The sequence below is a fragment of the Meriones unguiculatus genome, chromosome 19 (assembly GCF_030254825.1).
Source record: "Meriones unguiculatus strain TT.TT164.6M chromosome 19, Bangor_MerUng_6.1, whole genome shotgun sequence".
Classification (NCBI taxonomy): Eukaryota; Metazoa; Chordata; class Mammalia; order Rodentia; family Muridae; genus Meriones; species Meriones unguiculatus.
The window spans coordinates 10,448,127-10,475,287 of NC_083366.1; the positions used below are offsets into that span (position 1 = coordinate 10,448,127).

Genomic DNA, 27,161 nt, shown 5'->3' on the forward strand with positions numbered 1-27,161 from the left:
GAAGAGACACCATGGGTGAACAAGGTAACTTATAAGAGGGAGATTTTATTGAGAACTTGGATACAGTTTCAGAAAGTTTCTCTATGATCATTGCAGGGAACATGGCAGGAAGTAAGCAGGCAGGGATTGCCCTGGAGCAGTAAGTGAGAGAGTACATGTTAACTGTGATGGAGAGAGAGAGAGACAGAGAGAAGTTTAAAAAAAAAAAAAAAACAAAAAACTCAGTTATATATGTAAACATATATGTAAACATATATAAATATGTTTCTGTTTTGATCCTAAGTGTGGGATTTTAGTTTGGGCTTCAGTTTGACCACAGCTGATAAGTGCCTCCTGCAGGGTGTGATCTTTGCCAGCTGGTAAAAGACTGCCTTGCAGCAGCATGGAAAGGGGTGTGGTCTAGGACTCTGAGGGATATGAATAGGAAGGAGAGCCCAGAGAAAGACAGCATGTGGCATGTCGCAGATTGGAAAGAACAGGGACATATAGCATGGCAGCTTGGAGGAGGGAGACAAAGGAGACTGCTTTCTGCATTTGGTGTTGATGGAGAATTGGTATAGCTCTGAAAAGAATCCATCAATCGTAAACAGCCTGGAGACATAAAGGGATCTGCATCCCTTCTCCTCACTAGTCTTCTCTCTCCTTCATTTTGGGGGCTGTACGGGAGAGGCTTTAAGGAACCCCAAATAAAATAGAGTTTAAAAAAAGAGCACTACAACAAAAAAAGAGAGCGAGAGAGAGAAAGAGAAAAATAATTAGGAATGGAGTGGGTTTTTGAAACCTCAAAGTCCATGTCCAGTAACACACTCCAACAAGGCCACACCTTCTAATCCTTTCCAGAAAATTCCACAAAATAAGACCGAAGCATCCAAATATATGAGCCTGTGAGCATCATTCTCATTCAAACCATGAATGTCCCATCTTTCACAATGGGGCATTCTGGAGAGGACAGGTTGTGGTATACATACCCATTTAGGGTTGACCATTCTGAATTCTCTTTCTTAATAACTATCTATGTAGACAGAAGCTTCTCTGATGAGGGTTGAGAGATTAATTCACATATTAATCTATATGTATAATGCTATGTCATTAGGAGTTTCTTTAATAAACATTAATTTCTATAAATCATAGTAGTAGGTTCTCCTGTAAGTGCTTGTTTCTAAACTCTATTTTATTTGGAGTATTTAGGTTTCTATCTCTTTTCCACCAACACTTTAACCCTATGTAAGAGAGAGAAGGTTAGTGGGAGATGGAGCACAGACCTCTTTACTTCTCCAGGATGTTTAGGGCCGATGGTTTCTTTCCGATCTGTACCAATCTTTATCAACAGCAAACGCAGCAAGCACTCTCCTCCAAACTGCTGTGTTGAAACGTTTCTCTCTATCTGTCTCCTCCAAGCCACCACACCATCTATTTCTGGTCTCTCTGAACTGCTACACCTTCTCTTTCTGGGCTCTCATATTTATATCCCTCAAAGTACTAGAAAATGCCCCTCCCCATGCCATAGGAGGCAGGCCATTACCAAATGGCCTGTAGGAGGCACTGATCAGCTGTGGACAAACTAAAACCCAAACTAAAATCCCACACTTGGGGTTAAAACAAAAACACATTTACATAACATGAATGAGTTTTTAAAGAAATCAAAACCTCATTACATTCTCCCCTAGGGCCTGACTACGCACAGGTTCTTGACCCCATATTGGTGGGAAATATGGATTTCATCTTCTGGAGTGCAATTTAAATCCAAATGTGAAGTGTTTGGTTAGTCTCAGGCTTTTTCATATCAATATTGCAACAGTGGGCATGTCTTGCTGACCAGTCATTCTTATAGCTCTCAGAGTGCATATCTGTGCAAAACCGATGATTACTTTTCTCTTCCAGTAGTATGTATAGCACCCTCCAGTGCTATACATAGCCAATGGAGATGAAACTTCCAGATAACGGTCAGTTTGACTTATCCATATTCTGTGACTCAACTCTGTGCTAACTTCAGCAAGAGGTTCTTACTGTCAAGCTCTGGAAGATAATAGCATTATCAATGGCCTAATGTTTAAGGCTCTACTGTGTCACACTTATCAACAACTCCAAAGGAGATGTTTATGACACATAGCTTTTTTACTTGTTACTCTCTGGTATCTAGTGTAGGCATTGTAGCTCTGTATAGGTTAACTACTCCATTTTAATTCTTTTCATATCCTAATATATATTATACATATATATTACATATATCTGTGTATGCTTCTTCCATACTAGGCCTCCATAAAGAACTTATCAAAGTGCTTTAGTGTTATTAATTACTCCCAGTACTCACTTGTTACTTTGTACTGTTTATCTCATGATTTTTAAGTAATTATGCAAACTATGGAAAAAGAAGTGACAGACACTGACCCTTAACATTGGACATGTTTCAAAATTAAAAACATTGGAAATCATGACAAGAATGTGGAAATTAAATGTAAAACAAACAAAAAAAAAAACTAGAGGGATTGATATTATGTAAAAGGAAAGGAGAAAGCACATGGGTTTGCCACAAAATCAGGCTGCTAACTGATGTTCAGGTAGAGTCAAAATTTCAAATGTAGATTGATCTATTTTACTTTTGCTATACCTAGAAAGAACTTCATAGATGTTGAAAAGTTAATTATAAGCATGAATGGATATCAAGGGATTATAAAACTTTCTCACCCTAAGATCTGAGAAAATGGGAAGTATGCCTCTCAGCCACTACCACTCTTCCGTTTTCATTGCTGCCATAACAATCTACTCTACAGTAAGTGGCTTAGAGTAGCATAAATGTATTATCTCACCATTCCTGTGGGCTACAAGTTCAGATATAGGGACTTAGCTGACTCCTAGATGTTCAATGCTGAAATTAAGGTACTGGCTGTCCTTCTTTCTCATGGCTCGGGAGATAAATCTGCCTTCAAATTCATTGTGCTGTCAGCACAGTCCTGTTCTAAGCAGAAATAAAGCAGAGGCTCCTGTTCTTCTTCCAGATACTGTGAGGTTCACCACTTCTGAAGTCCGCCCCACCCCCTAGGCTGTCTTTTATTCATATTTACATCCATCAGTGCATGCTCGCAGACATGTGAACCTTCAGCCTCCCAGATGCTGCCCTCTATCTTGTTGCTCACATTTTCCTCTTCTCTTTTTAGTGCTCTTATGGTTACATTCAGCTCATTTCAGTAGCTCAGGACAATCTTCTAGTTTTAACGTCCCCTAATTGATGACCTTACTTATATTTATGAAGTCCTTTCACAGCAGTTCTTGTGTACCATTTCACAACTGGGCGTAGGAATCTAGTTGAAGCAGGTTCTACTAACTAGGACCAGCTAGATTTGCTTCTCTTGTTCCAAGGTGCTGGCCAAAGTTTACAAAGGCTGAATATAGTGTGTATTACTGTTATGTTTCTTGATAGGATATGGGAAATTCAAGTGAGTATTTATGATTGTTCTCCTAGGGTACAGGCAGAAAATTGACACCTGCTGAGCTCTTCCAACCAATCAAACTGGCAAAATTCTATGTTATTATATTTGACAGAACTTTATTCTAATTCACTGCTGGTTATCATTCAAAAGTAAACTGCTTAAATTTTCTATTATATGCACTATAATACACTGTTACTGAGTTTATATATTTCCAGAGTATGATTGTTTTTTCAGTTATGGTTCAATTAATTTGAGTAAATTTATATGTAACAAGCCATTTGTCCATAAAGATACAATTCATATCAAAACAAAGCAAATTATGTAAAGAAATATTTCTACATTTCAATAAAGAATCAGAGTATGTATCATTTTTAGCCCTCAAATGAAGTTATACTTTAAGTTATTTGACAGTTTGATTACTAAGGTTATATAGTGACAGTACAATGATGTTATATCAGTTAATTTATATATCTAAACTGTCATCTCTAATCCTACCATTGACATGTACCTTAATTTGAAATAAAATAAGTGAAAAATAAACTTATGTTCTCTGATACTCAACAATTGTCAAATTTGTTGGGAAGCTATGAAAACTCCGTGTAGTTTATGCATTTCAACTGCATGCACACACACAATGTGCACATTCATATATTATTAACTTGCCAATGAGAATTTATGGTAGAAATTTAAGCTTTCCCAGAAGGAACTGTTAAGTTCCAAATATCCATGCTGGGACTCCCCAGCTACCTATATACGCCCATCACTCATTATTTCTTGCTAGATAGGGCACACAAGAGACTGTCAGCTACACAGGAGTTCAGGCCCAGAGAAGAAAATGAGAGAAAGAGACAGCAGGAGAGAGGAAGTCAGTTAACATTCAGGTGACGTAAGATAGGACATCCGCAACATGCATACACAGATAGCCTAATCTTTATTTTCAAAAATAAGGTATTTTATTTATAAGCTTACGTCTGTGGTATTTCTTGAACAGATAAACTAACTCTACCAGGGAGGCCATCATGTGGTTCTTCACAGGTCATTTCTGTCCCCACTATCATCCATGGAAATAAAACTTTAAAGTTCTTTGTAAAGAAACTTTAAAGTTTCTTTTTAAAGGCTTTCCTCTTTCAGAATCAGATTCGATTGTAGTGCAAGAACGATTTGCTCAAATCCATAGAATACCTCACCTTTTCTCTTTATATAAGTATTTGCATCATTTCCCAATATATATCCAAAAGAGAAATCAACAACAACTATATGGGGGGACGGGGAGCTGGCTCAGTGGTCGATACTAGCCTCCATTTGTTTAGAGAATATGGGTTCTATTCCTAGCACCTAGCATATTTGAGTGCCTCATAAACCTCCTATAATTCTAGTTCTAGGGGACTTGTCCTCTTTTGGCCTCCATTGTCATTTGCATATATATATATATACACCTAAATAAAATATTTCTAAAAATTTAAAAACATGATATGATGGCACACATTAACAGCCTTTTTAGATGCCAGAGGATTTACCACAATAAATAGATTTAAAGAATAAAATCTTTTCAGTTGTGGTAAGAGCCAGGCCCTGTCACTATTAAAGATACTCTGCTATACTTGCAGACAGGAGTCTAACATAACTGTCTTCTGAGAAGCTTCATCCAGCAGCTGAAGGAAACAGATGCAGAGACCAATAGCCAAACAATAGACAGGGCTTTGGAGTTTTATGGAAGAGTACAGGAAAGATGGAGGGAGCTAGTGGGGTCAAGGACACCACAAGAATGTCTACAGAGTAAACTAACCTGGGCCTTTGGGGTCTCACAGAGACTGAACCACTAACCAAAGAGCATGTGTGAACTGGATCTAGACCCTCCTACACATATGTAGCAGATGTGCAGCTTGGTCATTATGTGGGTCCCCTAACAATGGGAGTAGGGGATTTCTCTAACTCTGTTGCCTGCCTTTGGATCCTGTTTTCCTAGCTGAGCTGCCTTGTAAGGCCTCAGTGGGAAAGGATTGCTTAGTCCTGCCTGCTGTCCCTTGAGGTGCCCGGTGTGTTGGTGCCCCTTGGGGGCCTTCCCTTCTCTGAGAAGAAGAAGAAGAAGAAGAAGAAGAAGAAGAAGAAGAAGAAGAAGAAGAAGAAGAAGAAGAAGAAGAAGAAGAAGAAGCATGTGGGTGGGAAAGAAAGGTTTGAGGGTAGGACCAGGAGAAGGAGAAGGAAAAGGAGGGGGCTAGGCTGTAATGTAATGTACTTAAGATTAAGTACATAAATAAAGGAAATAAAGGAAAAAAAAATCATTAAATGGAGCTTATACATTGGTGACTCAGCAGGTAAGACCCTACTTCTCCAGGCCTCACACCCTGAATTGTGTGGAAAGTGAGATCCAGCTCCCAGCAGTTGCCCCTGACCTCCACACATGCAATGTGGCAAGCACATAAATAAATAAGAACCATAATAAAAAATTTTAAGTCAGTTTTGGCTTGGAATTAGGACAGAATTTGTAATAATTTCTGAAATGGCTCTAAACGCACTTCTGCCATTTTGCATTATATATTTGTATATGGTGGTATTCTCAGCACTGACAAAAACAAAATGAGATTATCCATCAATGCTAAAAAGTAGTTGCATATAAATATTCAGCTATGATTTAATTCTCTAAGCAAAAAAATGAGCAAGTATCTTCTTAGCATGCAAATCTGCTTTCAGCCTTAATAAATGGAAAATTTATATACATACCAAAACAGTATCACCATATATTAATATAAGTACACATTAATATATATTATATGTAATAGTTATTTTACTATTTAACTTTGAAAATAGTGCAATATCATACTGTAAACTGTACAGGTAGAAAAGCATTCACTTTCACTCCTATACAAACACTTTATTTGTACATTTATTCTAAGAAAGAGATTTGACTCCAACAGTCATTTCCTTTAGCCAAGGTTTTTCAGTCTGTAGCTTTGGAGACCAATGGTAACCCAAGCAAAAGAAATACCAGGTAGAAGATTCCAAAATTTAATACTTGTGATTTTAGGCAGCATTTGTTATGCTGGTTAGTATGAATCTTCATGTCAATAAAAATATAGAGTCATATCAAAGGTTGGCTTTGGCAGAGGTCTATGAGGGTTATCTTGATTACTCTAGTTGAGGTAGGAAGACCCACTATACCTAAGTGTCATCATGTCATGGGAGGCTGCATTAGAAGGAGAAAGATAAACATCCATTGCTCTCTCCTCCTGGGTGTGGATGTGGGATGATCCTTTGCTTTAGTTCCTGCTTCTCTGGCTTCTCCACCACAAAGGACTTTGACTTGAAAGATAAAATGAAACTACAGATGTTTAGTAGAGTATCTTAACACAGGAATGGAAAAAAGAAATAAAATGGTATAAGATTCTGTTTCATTATTGCTAATCTCTCAAAGATGTTTATATGTGGGAAATAAGTAGTGTTTCTCCATTTCAGTCACCCTTTGGGGTCTTGGGATGTATCCACTATCAATAAGAAAGAGCTACTGTATAATCAGTTATCTCCTTTTACACAATGTCTGGATGAGTCTTAAACAATAGCACAATAAAGCTTATTTTTACATAGAATCAGGATGTAATTCATTTATATTGCTGACTACAATTCACATTTATAACACACGTAATAGTATATTTGATGCCATATACTAATTATACTGACTTTTTAAAATTCTATAATAATTAATATCAATGTGTTTTTAGAATAGTTGTAATATTAACTCCTTTATTTCTAAAATGCCGTCCTGTCAGACATAAAAATCCTCTTAGTTATTGAACATACTAGGGGATGAAAAACTATGGTCTACTGACAAATCCCACTGATGGACTGAATTCTATTTTGTTTTATTTTTAAATTTTTATTGCTTATTATTGTGTATACCCAGTCAAGGGCATGCATGCCAGGGCATATGTGTGGTGGTTACAGAATACCATTCAGTTCCTTCCTTCTGTGTTAACCTCTGAAGACCAAATTCAGTTTCTCAGGCTTCCATAACTAAGCTCTTACCTACTAAGCCATCTCACTAATCCCACTGCCTAAGTTCTTAAATTTTTTTTATTTCAGTTTTTTAAATTTTTATTAATTAAACTTTATTCATTTTGTATCCCCCCTTGGAGCTCCCATCCTCCTCCTTCCCCAATCCTTCACTCCCACTCTCTTTTCCACACATGCTCCTCCCCAAGTCCACTGATTAGGGAGGTCTTCTTTTCCTTCCTTCTGATCCTAGTCTATTAGGTCTCATAAGGAGTGGCTGCATTGTCTTCCTCTGTGGCCTGGTAAGGTAGCTCTCCCCTGAGGGGGAGGTGATCAGTTCATGTCAGAGATAGTCCCTGTTCCCATTACAATGGAACCCACTTGGACACTGAACTGCCATGGGCTATGTCTGTGCAGGGGTTCTAGATTATCTCCATGCATGGTCCTTGCATGGAGTATCAGTCTCAGAAAATAGTCATGCCAAGTCTTTCTGTGTTAGCTAGGTCTATCTCCAAAGTACAAACCAGACTAATTGGAACATAGATAATGCAGCTCCAGAAACAGAATCCTTAAACAAAACAAGCATAAGCCTAGAACAGGTGAATCATTTGATTGGAATTACATTGGGTAAAAAACAATAAAGATATAAATATATATGTCTAACAGAAACATATATATGTCTAACAGAGACATATATATTTACAAACAGACTTTATCTTTGCCTTATTGTGAGTTTTTAAATGCACATGTGAAGGCAGAATAATAGTTATTGAATGGAATTTATTACTCTTGTCTCATAAGCACAAACATAAGGTTTCTTTTATGTCAGTAGATTGAGAGTTCACTGGGGAGAAAAACTATGTTCTTTTTCACTGTATCATTGGGCCCTAGAGCCATATTAACATAATACAGATGCTCAATAAAGAGCTTTTGAAATAATATAGAAACTAATAATTCAACATTCATTTTGTTGATTTCAATATAAACAGCTATTCAAACTCTAAAGCTGGAAAATCGTGATTTATGCAGTGATCATAAGGGATTCCTCCACTTGTCCATGGATTCTTCATGGTAAAATAACCCAACCCATTGTTTATTTCATGCAACCTGTTTAGTCCTAAACCATGGGAGTTTGTTTTCATTCCAAGGGCTGGGGGAGGGGGCAGAGGGGCACCATGAAGCATCCTGGGAGATGCTGGGATGCACTAAAATGAAAAACAAAAAGATTACACGACAGGACAAAGTATGTGCCTAGTCTTACTGTATCTTGTTTTGCCATGTTCAGCTGATATCCCTAGGAGGCCTGCTCTTTTCTGAAGAGAAATGGAGGAAGAGGAATGAGTCTGTGGGAAAGAGGACTATGGTGAAGGGGAGTGAAAGGAGTATAAAGGAAGGGGAAATTATGATCAGAGTGTATTTTATGAAAGGAGAATAAAATAAAAAGAGTATAGAAAAAAGAAAAAGGAAAGACGAAAGCTCAAACCTTAAGGTACTCTGAACATAAACAACAAAGATATGCTTATTTTTTAAGGAATGAAAACACTGAAATAACACGCACAGAGAACACATGAAATTTCTCCAGACACTAGCTCCAGGATTGTATGCAATCAGGTCATGTGTATGGCAAAAACTATGACAGGAAGGCTGCTGGCTGAACACTGAGAAGGGGCACTAAGGAAGCCATGTGGACACTAAGACAGAATTGTAGAGAGAGAGCACGAAAAAGTGTCTCAGGGCCTGTGAGGAGAAAGAGGAAGTCAGAAAACTAGAAAGGGATATTTAGGAAAAAGGATGCCTTAAAGGAGGGTGGTAGAGTATGGGCAACATTAATTTAGAGACATGAAATGGCAGGGGTAGAAAGGCAGAGGGAGGACTAACCCTAACCCAAAGGAAGAGTGAATGAAGAAGCCACACGAAGTCTACTATCTCATACTCCAATTAAATATAAAGAGGGAGATAGCAGAACACTAATGACATGTTAAACATGGATACGGTGTGGGGAATGAAGACGAACACAGTGGGTTAGCCAAACTCACAGTGTGTGCAAAAGACCTATGGAAACCCAGGAGCTAGTAAGATAATTCCAGCATATAACTTTCAAAATCAGTTTTACAGGATGTACCCTGCATACATAGACAATGTGACTCCCAGAAGACACGGGTTTTTGAATGAAAATCACAGTGTGAGGAGTGGAATTTCTACTTACAACTTATTGGGCAGGGAGGCCCTAGCATTACACAAAATAACATACACTTTTGCAGTTCCTTTCTGTAACTGGATGGTGACAGTGCAATGCTGAAGCCACCACATACTTTGACTATAGGACATAGAAAAATCAACACCAAACCATCCAGGAAACTTCCTCACTGCTGAATAGTTTTCACAGTACTGGGGAGTGCTATGTAGACAACTACCAAGTATATAGATTTGCTATATATATGCACACATATAAAATATATATTATTTATATATATTAATTATATATTATATATATATCAAAAGTCCTACCTAGCACTGGACACAACACGCTACAATACCAACCTGCTAGACAAGATGTATCCACTATTCCAATAGTTGCACAATTGTTATGAGGTAAGTAACCGGTTTGTGATCTGATCTGAGGCCTGCTCTATATGAGGAAATTCCTTGCCTGGCACTGTAACCCTGGTCAAAAGTCTGTGGCTGGGTCCTGCCCCTACAGGCATTGCAGGCATGGTTATTGTGTCACACGTGTCTGTAGGCAGCAGGGAGGAGAGAAGGGTTCTGACCCGTGAACATCTGAATGATTAGTCATGTAATATTTAAAAAAAAAAAAAAAAGTGAGCCTGAGAAGACCAGCAGTTGGGTGCCAAAAGACCCAGACAGAAAGCTAGTCGGAGACAACCACCATTCCAGTGTCAGGCAGGCCCATAGGGCTCCCAGGACAGGGAGCACAGGAGAGACTAGAAGAACCCCACCTGAGACCGTGGAGCCAAGGCTAGACAGCCCTCAAAAAGACACCACTTAGGAAGGGGGATAGGAAGCAAGCCAAGATGACCACCAGACTGGCACCATGCAGGCCTGTGGGGGGACAGCCATGCCCAAGTTGACTTCTGCCCAATGCCATAATATATGAGCAGGGCATAGCATTTCTGAGACTGCTGCTGAAATGAACCTAGACCCTCAAAGATCCTGGGGCCAACTAAGAGGAGCAAGAAGTAAGTGGTGGAGAAATGGAAGAGAAGGAGAAACACAAGAATGTGGGCACCACAAAGAGAGGCAGAACAGGAGATGCAAGAGTAGTGAGGAACATTCTGTAGCCAGACAGAGATGCCACCAGGGACCATGATGGGGTCCTGGTCTGTGCTGCTGTCAGGGGCCGAAGCAGTGGGAGCCTGGTTACCACCAAAGGCCAGGCAGACATCCCTGGTCTGGGCTGCAAGCTGGGGATATGTTGATGTCTGAGGACTGTTCAGAACTGCCTCTTCACCTGGGTATTGCAGGACATTTGGTCACACTGTGAACCCCAAGACCGTATTGTTTACTGGGAAAAAAATAATGTTTCTAGCCGTCCTGTGGCTCAGCCCTGGCATACACCTTTAATTCAAGAGCTTTCTGCTTGAATATTGCAAATGGGATTAATTAAAGTTAGTCCTGGGTCAAGCAACCAGTTGACAGGAAGTGAACATAGAAAAAACAACCACAGAGAGTAAGGAAAAGGCAAGAGGACAGACAGGAAGACACAAGAAGGAGAAGGGAGGGGCTTTCAGTTTAAGGTTTTTTTTTTTTTTTTTTTTTTTTTTTTTTAAGATAGTGTGAGGAAAGAGTATTGCACTTTCCTTTTGGGACACCAGCTGAGAAGGAAGGTCAGCTAGGTGCTTTCTCTGCCTCTTTGAGCTAGCAGGCTTTCACCCCATCGTCTGGCTCCTGGATCTTTATTGGTAAAAATTGAATGTTTGAGATTTTATTAAAAACAAGCTCTGGGTATCATGGGAGAGCTGTCCCTCCTATTCCTGTCCTGTGCTGTGGCAGAGACAAGGAAGAGATACACTCCTTCCCCTCCCCGCTCATCCTTGAAGCAAGCAGAAGACCTTACCCTGAGGTCATGAGAGCAAGAGAGCTGTCACCACCCCTCACCTGCTGCAGCTCTCTGCAGAGCAGCCCTTTCCCTTCACCTGGGCAGCGTGGTTGAGCTGACCCTGATGACAGGGGTGAGCTAATCCCAAGGGTCTGAGCATAGGAGATCTGATCCCACAACTTGTCTGCCTTGCAGAAGTTTGAGCAAGGGAGGGGTGTCCTCACACATCCTCACCCTCACCGGCTGCAGCACCTGGGAGAGCAGGCCCTGACCTCGCCTGGGCAGCACAATACGGCAGGCCCTGGATGTGGAGGTTGCAGATGAGCCGGCCTGGAGGGAGTGAGCACAGGACAGCTGGCCCTGCCCCTTGCCGGCTTGGTAGTTCAAACCTTCATATCTATGGCAGGCTGGAGACGTGGCTCGAGGGTCGTGAGAGTAGGAGAACGGACCGTGTTCCTTGCCAGATGCAACACTCGGGATAGTGGGCCTTGAACTCACCTGGGAAGAAGAGAAAAGCTGCCCTGGCGGCAGGGGCTGTGGATGAGCCAGCCCCGAGGGTGTGAGAGTGAGAGAACAGGCAGACTGACCAGCTCAGAGACCTCTCAGGCCCAGATCAAGGACTTTGAGCTGGCCCACCCCAACATCTACCCCTTCGATGAAGTGCTGGAGTGCAGGAAGGGGTCAGTCCCACAGATCCAAAACTACAGGATCTCCATGACACAGGGCAACAACAGGATATCCAAGATGAGTCCCAGTGAGGTTCCAGTACTGACAGTACAAGAAGCCAGGGGCCTTGAACTAGACCAGCGGTGAACGTTTGCAAACAAAGAAGTGTGAGACACACTGACACAGTACAGCTTCCACGATGAGATTTCTTATTTTTCCTCTCTTGGGGAGAGGTTGCAAGAGAAGAGAGTGGGTATGAGGCAGCAGTGAGGAAAATAAATGGGATTGGTGTACATGATGTGAAATTCACAAAGAACCAATAAAAGTTTTCATAAAAAGTCCATGGCTGTGGAGGTCATAGGTGCTATAATAGAATAATCTGCTGCTGTTACTTTGCTAAATGGTCATGTTACCAAATTGATTTTTCAATACCTGGGGTATTTTCAACCTTAGACAGAGAAGATTCTTTGGCATTGGGAAGCCATCAATACAGACTAGTAACTGACCAAAATGCTAATAACAATTTGCAAGTGCATTAAGTATAACATCTTTATGAATGACCAATGTAGCGTCTTTATCAATGACCCCATCCCCCTCCAAGGCTCCAGGAACATCACAGGAGGAATGAAACGAATGAAAGGAGCGGAAGCATGGGGAGGAGTGCTATGAAATGCTTTCTTCAGTAGATGACATGGTTGCTGCACTCATGAACATGTATCTCTGTGGTTACCTGGACAAGGTTTACACAGATCAAGACAACCAAAATTCTAGCATAGACAGAGGAGATATTGTCCAAACTCCATTTCTGACTGAGAAGCTGTTGCCAGTTGATAGTGCTCTGGGGGAAAGATGGTCTCATACTAAGCACATGAGATACAAAAATTGAACTTAGTGGATTTTCACACACAAAAAGAAGATAGAGGATTAAGAAAAGAATATGTTGGTAATACATGGGGAGTTGGAGGTGAAGTAGGGGAGATGTGATCCTATATCATTGTAGATATGTATGCAATTGTCAAATAATAAAACAATTCTAATAAAAAATAAATTCTGGTCATCACTCTGACTAAAATGTCAATCTCCTTGTGTAGGAGTTCTTGCCACTAGGACAAAAAAAAAGCTAAAATTTTATTGAAATTACTGCTCACAAGAAGCAGGACAGTGTAGCAAACTGCATTGGTGTAAGTTACTCATCATCTTAAAGATCATAACAATTTTCTGAAAATAATGAGAATTCCATATCCAATGTCTCTTCATCTCTAATACCCAGGAAAGTCATCTACAGTTATTTAACAACTCGGGAATATGCAATAATATAGAAAATACTGTAACAGAAGGTAACTTAAAACTGTTGTCAGAGTTAAGCAAAATGAGGTTTAAAAAAAAAGGACATCCCATTTGTCTTTCTAAGTGAGGATTGATCATCTTACCCCATGTCCACTTTCTTGTTTATCTTCTTTAGGTGTATAGATTTCATTATGTTTATCGTATCTTGTAGGTCTATATAAGCGAGTATATACCATGTTTGTCTTTCTCCTTCTGGGATACTTCACTCAGAATGATCTTTTCTAGATACCACCATTTGCCTGCAAATTTCATGATTTCCTCGTTTTTCATTGCTGAGTAGTATTCCATTTTGTAAAAATACCACAGTTTCCGTATCCATTCCTCCATTGAGGGACATCTGCTTTGTTTCCAGGTTCTGGCTATTACAAATAAAGCTGCTATAAACATGGTTGAGCAAATGTCATTATTGGGTACTTGAGCATGTTTTGGATATATGCCTAGGAGCGATATTGCTGGATCTTGAGGAAGCATTATTCCTAATTGTCTGAGAAAGTGCCAGATTGATTTCGAGAGTGGTTGTACAAGTTTACATTCCCACCAGCAGTGGAGGAGGGTTCCCCTATCTCCACAACCTCTCCAGCATGTGTTGTCATTTGAGTTATTCATCTTAGCCATTCTGATGGGTGTATGGTGAAATCTCAGGGTTGTTTTGATTTGCATCTCCCTGATGGCTAAGGATGGATGTGCATTGGACGTAGGACAGGAGCCTACCACAGAAGGCCTCTGAAAGACTCTACCTAGCAGTGTATCAAAGCAGATACTAAGACTCATAACCAAACCTTCAGCAGACTGCAGGGAGTCATATGAAAGAAGGGGAGTTAGTATGACGTGGAAAGGATAGGAGCTCCACAAGGACCTAATGTATCTGGGCATAGGGGTCTTTTCTGAGACTGACACTCTACCAAGGACCATGTATGGATATAACCTAGAACCTCTGCTCAGATGTAGCCCGTGGTAGCTCAGTAACAAATTGGTTTCCCATAGTAAAGGAAACAGGGACTATTTCTGACAGGAACTCAATGGCAGGCTCTTTGATCTCCCCACCCCCCAAGGGAGGAACAGTCCTGCTAGGCCACAGAGGAGGACTTTGCGGCCAGTCCTGATGATACCTGCTAAAACAGGGTCAGATGAAAGGGGAGGAGGTCCTCCCTAAGCAGTGGACTTGGAAAGGGGCAAGGAGGAGATGAGGAAGGGAGGGTGAGATTGGGAGGGAATGAGGGAGTGGGATACAGCTGGGATACAGAGTTAGTAAAATGTAACTAATAATAATAAAAAAAATTAAAAAAATAAATAAAAAAGGACAACATGGAACCAACTTTATAATTGAAATATATTTGATTTTAAAACTATTCAGTGTTTTTATTGATACATTGACTATGATAATAAAAACATAATCACAAAAATGAAGTTAGATTTATAGAAAACATCCAATTTAGAAAAGAAAGCAATGCCATCTTACCATGTTATACATGTACTCACTGTATCTATGACTGAAAAACACAAGAAGGAAAGGAGAGAAAAATGGAGCACATACAAAAATATGTATTTCATATTAAAGAGCCTAATTTTAGAATTTCATATGTAAGACCAAAAGACATGTAATATGTAACAAAAGAAGTTATTTAAATATTTGAATGTCGATGTAAAAAGTGTAAGTACAAAACATGTATAAGTCAGTAAAACATTTTTAAAGAGTATAAAAATTTTGAAATCCATTAATAATATAATTTCATAATAATTTATTATTATATCATATTTCAAAGAAAATATTTCCAAAAAGAAAACCAAAACAATTTGTCACCAGCAGATGTACCTGACATGCCATACAAAAGAAAATTTCTCAACTTAAAAGAAATGTTTGAGCCCCTACTCAGATGTAGCCCATGGCAGCTCAGTTACCATGTGGGTTTCCTAGTAAGGGGAGCAGGAGGCTGACTCTGACATGGACTCTGTTGCACATGCTTTTATCACTTCTCCCTGGAGGGGCAGCCTTGACAGGCCACAGAGGAAGAGATTGCAGGCAGTCCTGATGAGACTTGATTGGCTGGGGTCAGGTGGTAGGGAAGGAGGCTTCCCCTTTCTGTGGACTGGGGGGAGGATTGGAAGGGGAAGGAAATTTGTAGTGGATTACACATTTTTAAAGGGTTCTTTTTTAATTTTTTTAAATTTTTATCATGTATTACAATTTATTTAATTTATATCCTGGCTGTGGCCACCTCCCTCACCTCTTCTCAATCCTTCCTTCCCTTTACTCCCTCTATGCTTCTCCCCTAGCCCTAGTCCACTGATAGAGGAGGTCCTCTTCCCCTTCTATTTGACCTTAGCTTATCAGGTCTCATCTGGACTGGTTATATTGTCTTCCTCTGTGGCTAGGCAAGGCTGCAACCCCCACCCCCCACTTGGGGCAGTGATCAGGGTCCCTGCCACTAAGTTCATGCCAGAGAAAGTCCCTGCTTCCCTAACTAGGGACATCAGAATGGCTAAGATCAAAAACTCAAATGACAATACAAGCTGGTGAGGCCATGGAGAAAGGGGAACACTCTACATTGCTGATGGGAATGTAAACTTGTACAACCACTCTGTAAATCAATGTGGAGCTTTCTCAGGAAATTACCTCAAGGTCCAGCTATGTCACTCAGAGGCATATATCCAAAATATGCTCAACTATACAACAAGGACATTTGCTCAACCATGTTCAAAGCAGCTCTATTCTTAACAGCCAGAAGCTCTATTCTTAATAGCCAACTCTATTCTTTTTTTTTTTATCAGTTACATTTTATTAACTCTGTATCCCAGCCGTGTCCCGATCCCTCATTCCCTCCCAGTCCCTCCCTCCCTTCCTCATCTCCACCGTGCCCCTTTCCAAGTCCACTGATAGGGGGGACCTCCTCCCCATTCATCTGATCCTGTTTTATCAGGTATCTTCAGGACTGGCTGCAAAGCCCTCCTCTGTGGCCTAACAGGACTGCTCCTCCCTTCGGGGGTGGGGAGACCAAAGAGCCAGTCATTGAGTTCCTGTTAGAAATAGTTCCTGTTCCCCTCACTTTGGGAAACCAATTGGTTACTGAGCTACCACAGGCTACATCTGAGTGGAGGTTCTAGGTTATATCCATACATGGTCCTTGGTTGAATGTCAGTCTCAGAAAAGACCCTGTGCCCAGATATATTTGGTCCTTGTGGAGCTCCTAAGATGATCAATCCTCATTTAGAAAGACAGATGGGATGTGCATTGAACGTATGACAGGAGTCTACTGAGTGCATCTGAAAGACTCTAACTAGCAGTGTTTTCAAAGCAAAGACTCATGACCAAACCTTTGGCAAAGTACAGGGAATCATAAGAGAGAAGGGGAGTTAGTCTGATGGGGCCAGCTCTATTCTTAACAACCTAGATGTCCCTCAGCAGAGGAATGGATACAGAAATTGGGGTACATTTATACAATGGAATATTACTCAGCATTTAAAAACAAGGAAATCATAAAATTTGCAGGCAAATGGTGGGAACTAGAAAAGATCATCTTCAGTGAGGATTCTTTTCTTTAAAAAAAAAAGTTGTGTTTTCAGCTAAATGTGCTCCTGTGTGTGCTGCATGAAAACCAGAACAGGGCATAAGATGTCTTGGAGCTAGACTAATAGGTGATTGTGAGCTACCTGCTGTGGGTGCAAGGAATGGAATCCAGGCCCTCTGGAAAGGCAACAAGCACTTTTAACTATAGAGTCCTCTCCCAGGACTCTGGATTCTACCTCCTAGAAGCATCTATATATAATACTATAAATATTATCCAATGTAGAGGAAACTATTTTTGACTATTTTTGTTTTTGAGATTATAATATAATTACAGCATTTTCTCTTTCCTCTCTCCAAACTTCCCAGAGACAGCTCTTCACTCTCTTTTAAATTCATGACCTCTCCCCCATTAATTGTTGTTACATGTATACATGTATATATGTATATATTTTCTAAAGATAACTTACTTAGTCCATATAATATTATTTGAATGTATGTTTTTAGAGATAACCATTTGGTGTTGGGTAGCCAATTGGTGTGCTCTTCCTGGGAAAGACCATTTCTCCCACTTCGTTGCTTGTAGCTCTTTACGTAGGGTAGAGGCCTGTGGGCTTTTCTTGTCCATTTTGGAATGTCTATTATTTTTATTCTTGTTCAGATTACACATAGGGAGTCATGTTGGTGAAACTGTAGCTTCTGACATTTGGAGACACAGTCTCATAGTAAACTCCCTGATCCCCTAACTCTTGCAACTATATACTTATTCTTTTTGTATTAAATTTTTATTTTTTATATTAATTACAGTTTATTCATTTTGTATACCACCTGTAGCCCCCTCCCTCATTCCCTCTCAATCCTCCCCCCTCCCTCATCTCCTCCCTACCCCTCTCTAAGTGCACTGATAGAGGAGGTCCTCCTCCCCTTCTATCTGACCCTAGTTTATCAGGTCTCTTCAGGACTGGCTGCATTGTCCACTGGCCTAGCAAGGCTGCTCCTCCCTTGGGGGGAAGTAATTAAAGAGCATCTGGCTGTGACATCTATCACCCCATTGATCACTAGAGTTGATGCTTATTCTTTTTAAAAGCCACATTGTCATTTCAAAGATGTCTTTGAAATTTTTATAGTGATGCTACTTTATCCAAATAAATACTACACTTCCATCTCTACACCTGAACCTTATTGGATTTCAAATACTACCTAGGGTGATATTTCAATCCCTTAATATATTTTCAAGCTCAATTCTGAAAACTCAAGGCATTGGTTGCATGATGAAAATCTTATTTTGAAGCACTGGGAAATTATTTCAAGAGTAAGTTAATCAAAAATGTCATTAATGCTTATGAACCAAGGATTTTGAAATGGAGAAAAGATTCTAAGACTATTTTTAATAAATGTTTTCAAGGAGTTAATATCAGAACAGTTCTTTACTTAAAATTACTACTAGGGACAATTCAAAACTTGATATTAATTGTATTTATAAATGATTCATGACTGCTATTAAGATCATCAGCCTTTAGTCGGCCATGCCAGGGGATAACGAGTCTCTTTTCCAAGGTCTCTTGTGCTATCATCATCTCATTTTATAATGGAAAATGCTGAGCCTGTACAGCCAGCTGATGGACAGGGCAAGATTCTATCTACTCTGACTCCAAGGAACCTTAAACCAACTCATATGATGTATTCAAAAGCATTATTTTGGGGAAAACTGTCCCATTTTATCTGTATTACTAGCCTCTAAAAACATAACACTGAAAAAAAAAACACAAAAAGATGTAGAGCTTAAAAATGTAATGAGAGAAACACAAGCTTCGTGGATTATCTAGCTCAGAATGCAGAGTGGGGTAGTGTAAGAGCAAATAACATACTATCGGAGGAAGAGCAGCCACTGTGCCTCTGAATAAATCTGAGACGAATAAACACTCATATAAAAGAGTCCCCGAGTACAATAAAGAATAAGGTGAAAGGGCCAAAAGAGAAATGTTCTACAAATAATTTGTAAGATACTGCAATAAAAAAAATCTCAGCAGCAATGTCAGTCAGTGTCTGCCATGTCTATAGCTACAGTAACTGTGTATCACTGTATTGTAGTAGTAGTTGGTCCTATTTGTGAAACTGGTTCCTTGTTCTAATAAAGTTAGTTTAACAATTACTAAAATTTCTCAACAAAGGTATTTTTATATCGTAGCCTAAATACACGAAATTCTGTCTTGCTAATAACATCAACACCCTTCAGCAATGGAAACACCTGATGTTTTTGAGTACCTGTCTATGATAAACTTTAACAGTAATGTGTCACTCTTAAGTCCATCCTACTCTTAAATTAATTCTATGAACTTACTATTATTATTTCGGCTCTTAAAATTCAGAGAACTAAGACACAAAATAGCTAGGAAATAAGACACCCATTACAATCCACAAGTCTAGCACTTATTTATATAAACCTCAAGTATTTGTTTGGTTTAAATAATCTCCATGGTAATGTCCATAACTGGATTTTATTGTATTTATTAAGGAAGGTATCACCTATTTCTTTAAAAAGGAAGGTTTTAGTTATACAAGACAATGTGTAAACTTTCTTCATATTGTATGGAAACATAGTTGAATGCTTGTCTGGAGTTGAATTCTGTTCATTCTAATGTAAGGTAATAAACAACTTAAAATGTAAGTTAAACACACAGTGTTGAATGGATGAAGTTCTGTAGGTAATGAATAAAGAGCTGAAAGGAAGTATAACCTCTAGAGATATCTCAAAAGCAGGGAGCAGTCCACGGAGCTTTCTAGTAATTCTGACTAGGCGAGTACTGCCAGACAAAGTTGAAATTCGCCCAGCCAAAAGTAACGACATTCAACTGTCTAATCGACATAGTGCTAACATGTTCAGATTTGTAATTTCCCTAAAGGATCCAAAGAGTTTTCCACATACCAAATGTAAGCTAAATAGACATATTGGGGTGCCAGGAATTCAAGCAAGAAAATTTGTGCTGCATTTAGAGTCATAAGTATTTTGAGGGATTAAATAATATCGACATTTCATTTAAAAATGTCAACAAAGATATCACGTTTCTAATTAATTACATGAGCCAAAATAAGGGTTAAACCAATAAAGAAATAAAGACTAAAAGGGAAATAATATATTCAAACATGTAAACTAATCTGGTCATTATGGAAATCAGAATGAGGGTTCCAGAAAACATTAAAAAATTTGTATAGTTGCTATATTTACATAGGTATACAACTCAAGGATATATATTTAAAGGAATAGAAGCATCGCAGTTGTGGATGCCTAAATAATTGTTTACTGAGGCATTAGTAACAATAGAAAAGCTATAAAATAGGCACAAGCACTCATGAGTGGGTGAATTAATTTTAAAATGTGGAATATATGCACAGTGGACTTTTATTTGGCCATAAAGCAGAAAATCATTCTACATTCAAAAAATGAATAGAGTTGAAGATATAATGTTAAGTGAAAGAGGCACAGATCACTTGACAAAATAATGGCGTAGACTACAAAATATATTATGAAATATATTATGTAACTAAAGAAAACACAAAGCATTTACCTGATACATTGCCATTGTGGTCCCAGAATGGAGGTGACGGACCAATCACCCCGTTTCTTCTTACCCAACCAGATAGTAGGCTCTGATCCGGTGTCATGCCGCAGAGCCCATCCTCAAAGTCACACCTCCCATAACTCCAGCCTAATAAGCAACAAAAGAAATTACTTTTCACACTTTACTCTCACTCTCTCCTCATATTAAATAATATACCAGATTCAGATTAAGAAAGGCTAAAAGAAAAAAAGCTGTGTTTTGATGCTCTATAATGTAAATATTTTTGCACATGGTATTCTGATAAATTACCAAACACAAAACTTTGTGTGCTTAAAGGGAAAGAATGTCTCACAGAGCCGGGAACTTGGGATATTCTATGAATCTGAGGTGCCACTAACTGAGTGACTTGACCAAATCCTGCAAGCACAGAAAGCTTTTTCTTCATTTGTAAGATGAGACAATCAGCCACCAACCTTGTGTCCCTCAGACAAACTGTGAGGCTCTAAGACCATTAGCCACGCAATGGTGTTTTACAACCCTGGGGTTACTCTGACATTTACAGCTTCATCAGAATAGTGATGTGCCTGTCATCTGTTGACCTTGGAATTTCAGGTTTCAAAAGAACAAAATCATGCAAAACTCCCTGATTGAAATGCAACAGTCTACGGGATGTATCCTTGGAACTAAGCATAGCTTCTTGGTTTGATCTCAGCATTGGGGTAAATATTCGTGCTTTTATCATGGCAGAGGCATTTCTGGGTTCCCTTTCCATTCAGATACAACTGATTGAAGAACATTGGGAGAAAGAGAGAGGACTTGGTTTTTGTTGTTTGTTTTTCCTAAAAATGTGGGGGTTAGTATTCTTTATTCTACTGTGCAACATCAGGAAATGTCATGTTGCAAAAGTTAAAGTTCTCAACTGCAAACAGTCCCTTCCCAGGCTTTAAGCTTCACAGTGATGTTTTTCCTTAAACTACTACCCTGAAACACCCTTAACTGGGCTGTAGGCCTTTAATGTGTCAGAGGCTGCTCTTCCCTGAGTGTCTTTGTTTGCTAGTTACTCTAGCCACAGTGGAAGTAGTATGCTTGCTGGTTAATGCCCCACTACTCAGTGACAATATAATTTCATTTAATCACTCTCAGACGAAAATATGATACAGTCATAGGCATGTGTTCGGTGCATTCTCTTGATATCTTTTATGAGAATGAAGAGATAGTGTAGAAGTGTCTCCTTCACCATTACTGTGTTATTACTTTTACTCCTAGCCACCTTTTTTTGGAAGACTTTGCTAAATAGCAGTGTTCTGTAACGATAGCAAGGATCTTGAGCGCTCACTGAGATCATCGGTTCTTCTCTAATTATCCCCCCTTCAACGGTTTACAACGTCAGCAGCCTCAGGAAACTGATGTTTTGTTTTTTTCCATTTTAGAGAAGGGGAATCTGAGATGACATCTTTTAAGTAATGTTAATAAATCAGGGCAGCTATTCAGTGATGGTTCAAAACTGCAGTCTGTCTGGTTGCCTCCAATTCCTAAAGCCATGCTTCGAGGCCTAATTGGTTTAGTTCCCGTTCCATTTGTATTAAAGTTACAGGAAAAAAAGCTAGCACTAATCCCAGCCAACTTAAAGGAGCCACCCTCTCATAGACAGTTGACACCATTCTATCTAAAAGCAAAAGATTGTATTGGTCTTTGAATTGTGCCAAGTTAAACTCTCGGTTTTATACGGTCTTTGAAATATTTAGGTTACACAAACACTGAACTAAATTATGCAGTCAGTTATTTAAAAGCACAGGGAGCACTGTGGGCATATATAATGTGGCTATTTCAATTAGCCTGTAACATGTTGGTTTATGCAAGGTATGTACAGAACTATAAAATCATCTAACAGTATGGTTCTCAGAACGTAGCCTGTCATTAAGCAGCACAAAATTGTGTGTTATCTACTCATCTCTGCATGTCTTTGCATAAATCTGTATCCTTCTTTTAAATTTTTATTTTGGTTCCCAACAATTTTTATGATGATCCATAATTAAAAACTTCTTTAACCTCCGTATCTCAGCAATCTTGTATAAATATGCACACATTCTCAGAGAGGCGACAAACGTTGGTTTAACACCGAGAGATTACCTTCAGTACCATTGCTGAATTGATGTTCTGTTTGAAAAATTCTTTGTTCTTTTTCACATAGAGACAAAGATGATTTCTGAGCATGTTAGAACTGGAGAAAAATAGCTAAATAAAACATCTTTTCCCTCTGAATAGTCTCAATGGGGGTTCTTTTGTTATAAAATGAATCTAATCAGCACATATTTCCAACTAATTTTGTTTGAAAAAGCAATCATGAGTTACTGGGTTATTCAAAGGCATCCAAAATTGTCTTAAGTATTCATTTTCCCACCAGTATAGAATTGCGCATTTTAAAGCATTTTTGTAAATTTTGTAAAATTGTGTGGCTGTTTTGTTTTCTAATTCAGTATGTGACTTAGCATTCAAATCTGAGATCATTTGCTATAATGAAATCTGCCACTTTGTAGACTGCTGCTAATGAAACTACCAAGACATTGTGTGGGTCAGAGCACATTTGGACAACATGGTAAACAATGAGTACATGGGTGCTTTGTAGAATCCCTGTGCTCTTTGACTTATGAAACTTACCTTTTTGCTCTCACTTTTATGACCCCAAAGGTCAGATCTATACTAGTAAAAGAGGAAAAATGCTTCCATACTGTGTTTTTAAAGTTTTCTTGGAAGCCCCAGTTATCTTGTAAACCAGCATCCATGATTCCAGATCTGATCATTAAGGAATTTCTGAAGATCTTTCATAGTCAGTCTTTTACAACATAATAAAACATATATCAGATTATCAACATTGGCTTCAGTAATGCTTCTGTGAAAAGAGAAGCAATAAGTTTTTTTTTTAACTTTTATTAATTACACTTTATTCACTTTGTTTTCCCCCATAAACACTTCCCTCCTCCCCTCCTAATCCCACCTTCTCTCCCCCTTCTTCACACATGCCCTTCCTCAAGTCCACCGATAGGGGAGGTCCCCCTCTCCTTCCTTCTGATTCTAGTCTATCAGATATCATCAGCAATGGCTGCATTGTCATCTTCTGTGGCCTGATAAGGCTGCTCCCCCCTCACTGGGAGGTGATCAAAGAGCAGGCCAATCAGTTCATGTCAGAGACAGTCCTTGTTCCCATTTCTATGGAACCCACTTGGACACTGAACTGCCATGGGCTACATCTATGCAGGTGTTCTAGGTTATCTTCCATTCATGGTACTTGGTTGGAGTATGAGTCTCTGGAAAGACCCCTGTGTTCAAATTTTCTGGTTCTGTTGCTCTCCTTGTGGAGTTCCTGTTCTCTCCAGATCTTACTATTTCCCACTTCTTTCATAAGATTCCATGCATTCTGCCCAAAAGTTTTTTTTTTTTCAATGCAGTTTATTCAGGAACCTTGAACAATCATCTGACCCTGGGTAAAGCCAGCCCACTTTAAATAGCCTCTGGGTAGCCAACCTCAGCATGCCACGTGGGCAATGCAGGTAGATCCACATACATGGAAGCAAGCCAGATCCTCAGCCTTAGCCAAATGTGGAGTTGTTTGTGACAGAGAGCACTCACCATCGGGAAGGTGGAAGGCAGAAACCAGTTCCATCTTTAAGGCGCGGCATTACGCAGCTCTCTACAGTTCCCCCTTTTTGTTTTGGACGCCTCAGGCAAGAATAGAGTTCTGATCTCTGATATTAGAAATAAATTGGGACTTTGTACTGATGTTCATTTAGGTGTCATCCACCCAAAGAGCATCATACCCGTCCGATACCTTTTTCTCAGAGGCGGGACCTGGGGCATCAACCCGCATGCAATCAGACATGCTCTTCTCTGGGTCCAAAGCGGCTGACCCTGAGTGCAGTGCTTAGCCTCGCATCCTGAGCGTAAAATGTGAGAAGAGTCTGAAAACCCAGAACCCAGTACAAATTCAAGACAGGCCTGGGGAAATGATTAAAGTATAATTTCTTCAGAAAAAAAGAACACACAACGTAAGATTGAGAAAAATTCTAACAAAGAAAGAGATAATGGAGAAAACATCAAAAGCAAATCACACCTCAAGTTTTCCTAGGCTCAGGCCATCAAAGTTCATTTTTCTCTCTCTAAAGTTCTTGAATACACAATCATAATCTTCAAGGAGTTTGCATTGTGGAGAACATGCATTACCTAAAATTTATCATTTTAACCATATGAGCCTGTGGTGTTTAATTTTATCTTGTTATTGAATTATCTTTGTCATATATTTTAGGATGCTTTTCATTTTATCATACTGAAACCTTATAGTCATCAAACCACCTCCACCCCTGACACCACCACCCAATTTCTTACCAAGTTCCTGGAAGTTCTCAGTCTACTTTCTCTTTCTATGAATTTGATCACTCTGTATGTATGGAATCATAGAGCATTTGTTCTATGCCTAGGTTACTTCATGTAGCATTGTGTCTGCAAGACGGACTTAAGTTAAAATGTGTCAGTCTTCTTTATCAGGAGACTCATTCACACACACATACACACACACACACACCAACAGACACACCTCACATCATATTTAAACAATCAGTTGTCTGAGGATACTGAGTAGCTTTCAGCTTTGGGCTATCGTGAATAATAATGCCTTGAACTTGAAAAAACAAATATGTGTTCAATCTGCCATTATTGTTTCTTTTGGCTATCCACCCAGAAGTGAAATCCTTGAATCAGTTGGCAATTCTGCTTCTATACTTTTGAGCAATTTACCTCAATTTCCCACTGTGTCTGTAAAAATTTACAGCCCCATAACCGAAGTCCATGTTCTAGTTTCTCTTTATAATCACCAATATTTGTTATTTTCTGGAATATTCTGCCTTATATTACTTTTAACAGTTTCCCCAATGAATGTGAGCTAAAATCTGCATCTCAGTGTGATTTGAAGTTCACTTGTTTAGTCATAAGGACATTTTTATTTGCTTACTAGACATTGGTATGCTGTCTGAAGACAGATGTTTACTCAGGACCTTCACTGAATTTTTAAAGATGTTGATAGGTTGTCTGGGTTTGGTTCTGATATCTGATTTTTTTTCTGTTGAGTTGTAGTTCTTTTTATATCCATGATACCAATCCTTATCAGATGTTTAATTGGTAAATGTTTCTCCCATTCTGTAGATTACCTTCTCAACCTGTTAGTAATATGTCTTTCATTTTAATAAAGTTTTATGTATCCTTTATGAACATCCCTTTCACTTTTTTATGTTATAATAAAGAAATTCCAATCAACAATAATAAAATAACTTTATCTCTGTTTTCCTCCAAGATTGATAAACAAAGCCTTACTTTGGGACTTTAGTCAACCTTTTTTGAGTTAACTTTCTTTTTTCACTCACCCAGCCAATCAGTAAACCAGTAGTTGTAGAATCTTCCTAGTAGTGATTCTAAGAAATAGAGAAATAGAGCAAACAAATTCCTTTCCTGATACAGAAAACATTCTTATTTTTACAATTTATTTCAAATTATTAGAGAAGCTATTGACAGGATGGATTTTATGGAGGCATGCTAAATTATATTTTTAGCTTAAAAAACTCCCACAAGGCTATAGAACCCATAAAATTTTTAATTTTTTATTATAAGACTTCTATTCAGAATTTGTTATTCTGCAAAATGAGAGAATAAATTGTTAAGTAGGTTTATTTTCTCTCTGAGAAAGATTTGTATTGAACTGCCAATGTCCACATGTGCTGAGAATACTTTTGTTTCGGTGTTCTCACAGGCCAGAAGCACAACCTGTTTTGTACAAATCATACTCAGAGATGAAATGCTAATCCACATTTTATATGATTCATCATGTTTCTCATATTTCTACTGCACAGTATGAACAAAAATATTTCACAATTCTGAAACAGTTCTAGCTATCAAAATATAGTTAAGAGTGTGATTTATAGCCTACAAATTGGTGGATCAACAACTAGTCATTCAACAGTTGCCCAGAAGGGAAAGTCCCTGAGAATGCTACTTGACATAAGGAGAATTTTGTGAAGATTATTTTCAAAATAACAGATGGGCCTAGTAGACACATTTACAAGAGAGAAAATAATTCATGCCAAGTTTAAGTGCACTCTAAGGTTGGTTTTTAGAAGCAAGATTCAATTTTACTTTCATACAAGAAAAAAGAGTTAAGAAGAAAGAGATGAGCTAGCATTGAAATATTAAGGGTTTATGTTGAAATATTTATTTAGCAACAACACATGACACAAATTCAACTCATTTATTGATTATTAGTTGAAGTGTTGTGGTTTGAATGAGGCTGGCCACCATAGGGACATATATTTGAATGCTTGATCCTATTGATCAGACCTCTTTTGAAAAGGATTATGCATGTTTCTGTCAGAGGTTTCATAAAGGTTTCAATATCCAATCCTAGACCTGTCACTCCTTCCACCTCTCTCTCTTTGCTTGAACCTGCAGATCAGATGTGAGCTCTGAGCTACTGCTCTAGCACCATGCTTTCATGCCTGCAGCTATACTCTCAACTAATGGTCATGGAATCACCTTATGGAGCTGTAAATAAAACCCCAATTAAATGTTTTCTT

General features: G+C 38.9%; 1 protein-coding gene and 1 pseudogene across 1 annotated transcript in view; one reads left to right on the plus strand and one right to left on the minus strand.

Annotated features, from left to right (window-relative positions):
• Positions 1-27,161, minus strand: part of Malrd1 (MAM and LDL receptor class A domain containing 1) — a 744,773-nt gene that overhangs the window by 700,616 nt on the left and 16,996 nt on the right. Inside the window, exon 2 of the mRNA XM_060372547.1 lies at positions 20,554-20,694. Coding sequence (XP_060228530.1) covers positions 20,554-20,694 — 141 coding nt within the window. The remainder of the gene's footprint in view (positions 1-20,553; positions 20,695-27,161) is intronic.
• Positions 10,104-10,210, plus strand: LOC132649373 (small nucleolar RNA SNORA17; annotated as a pseudogene).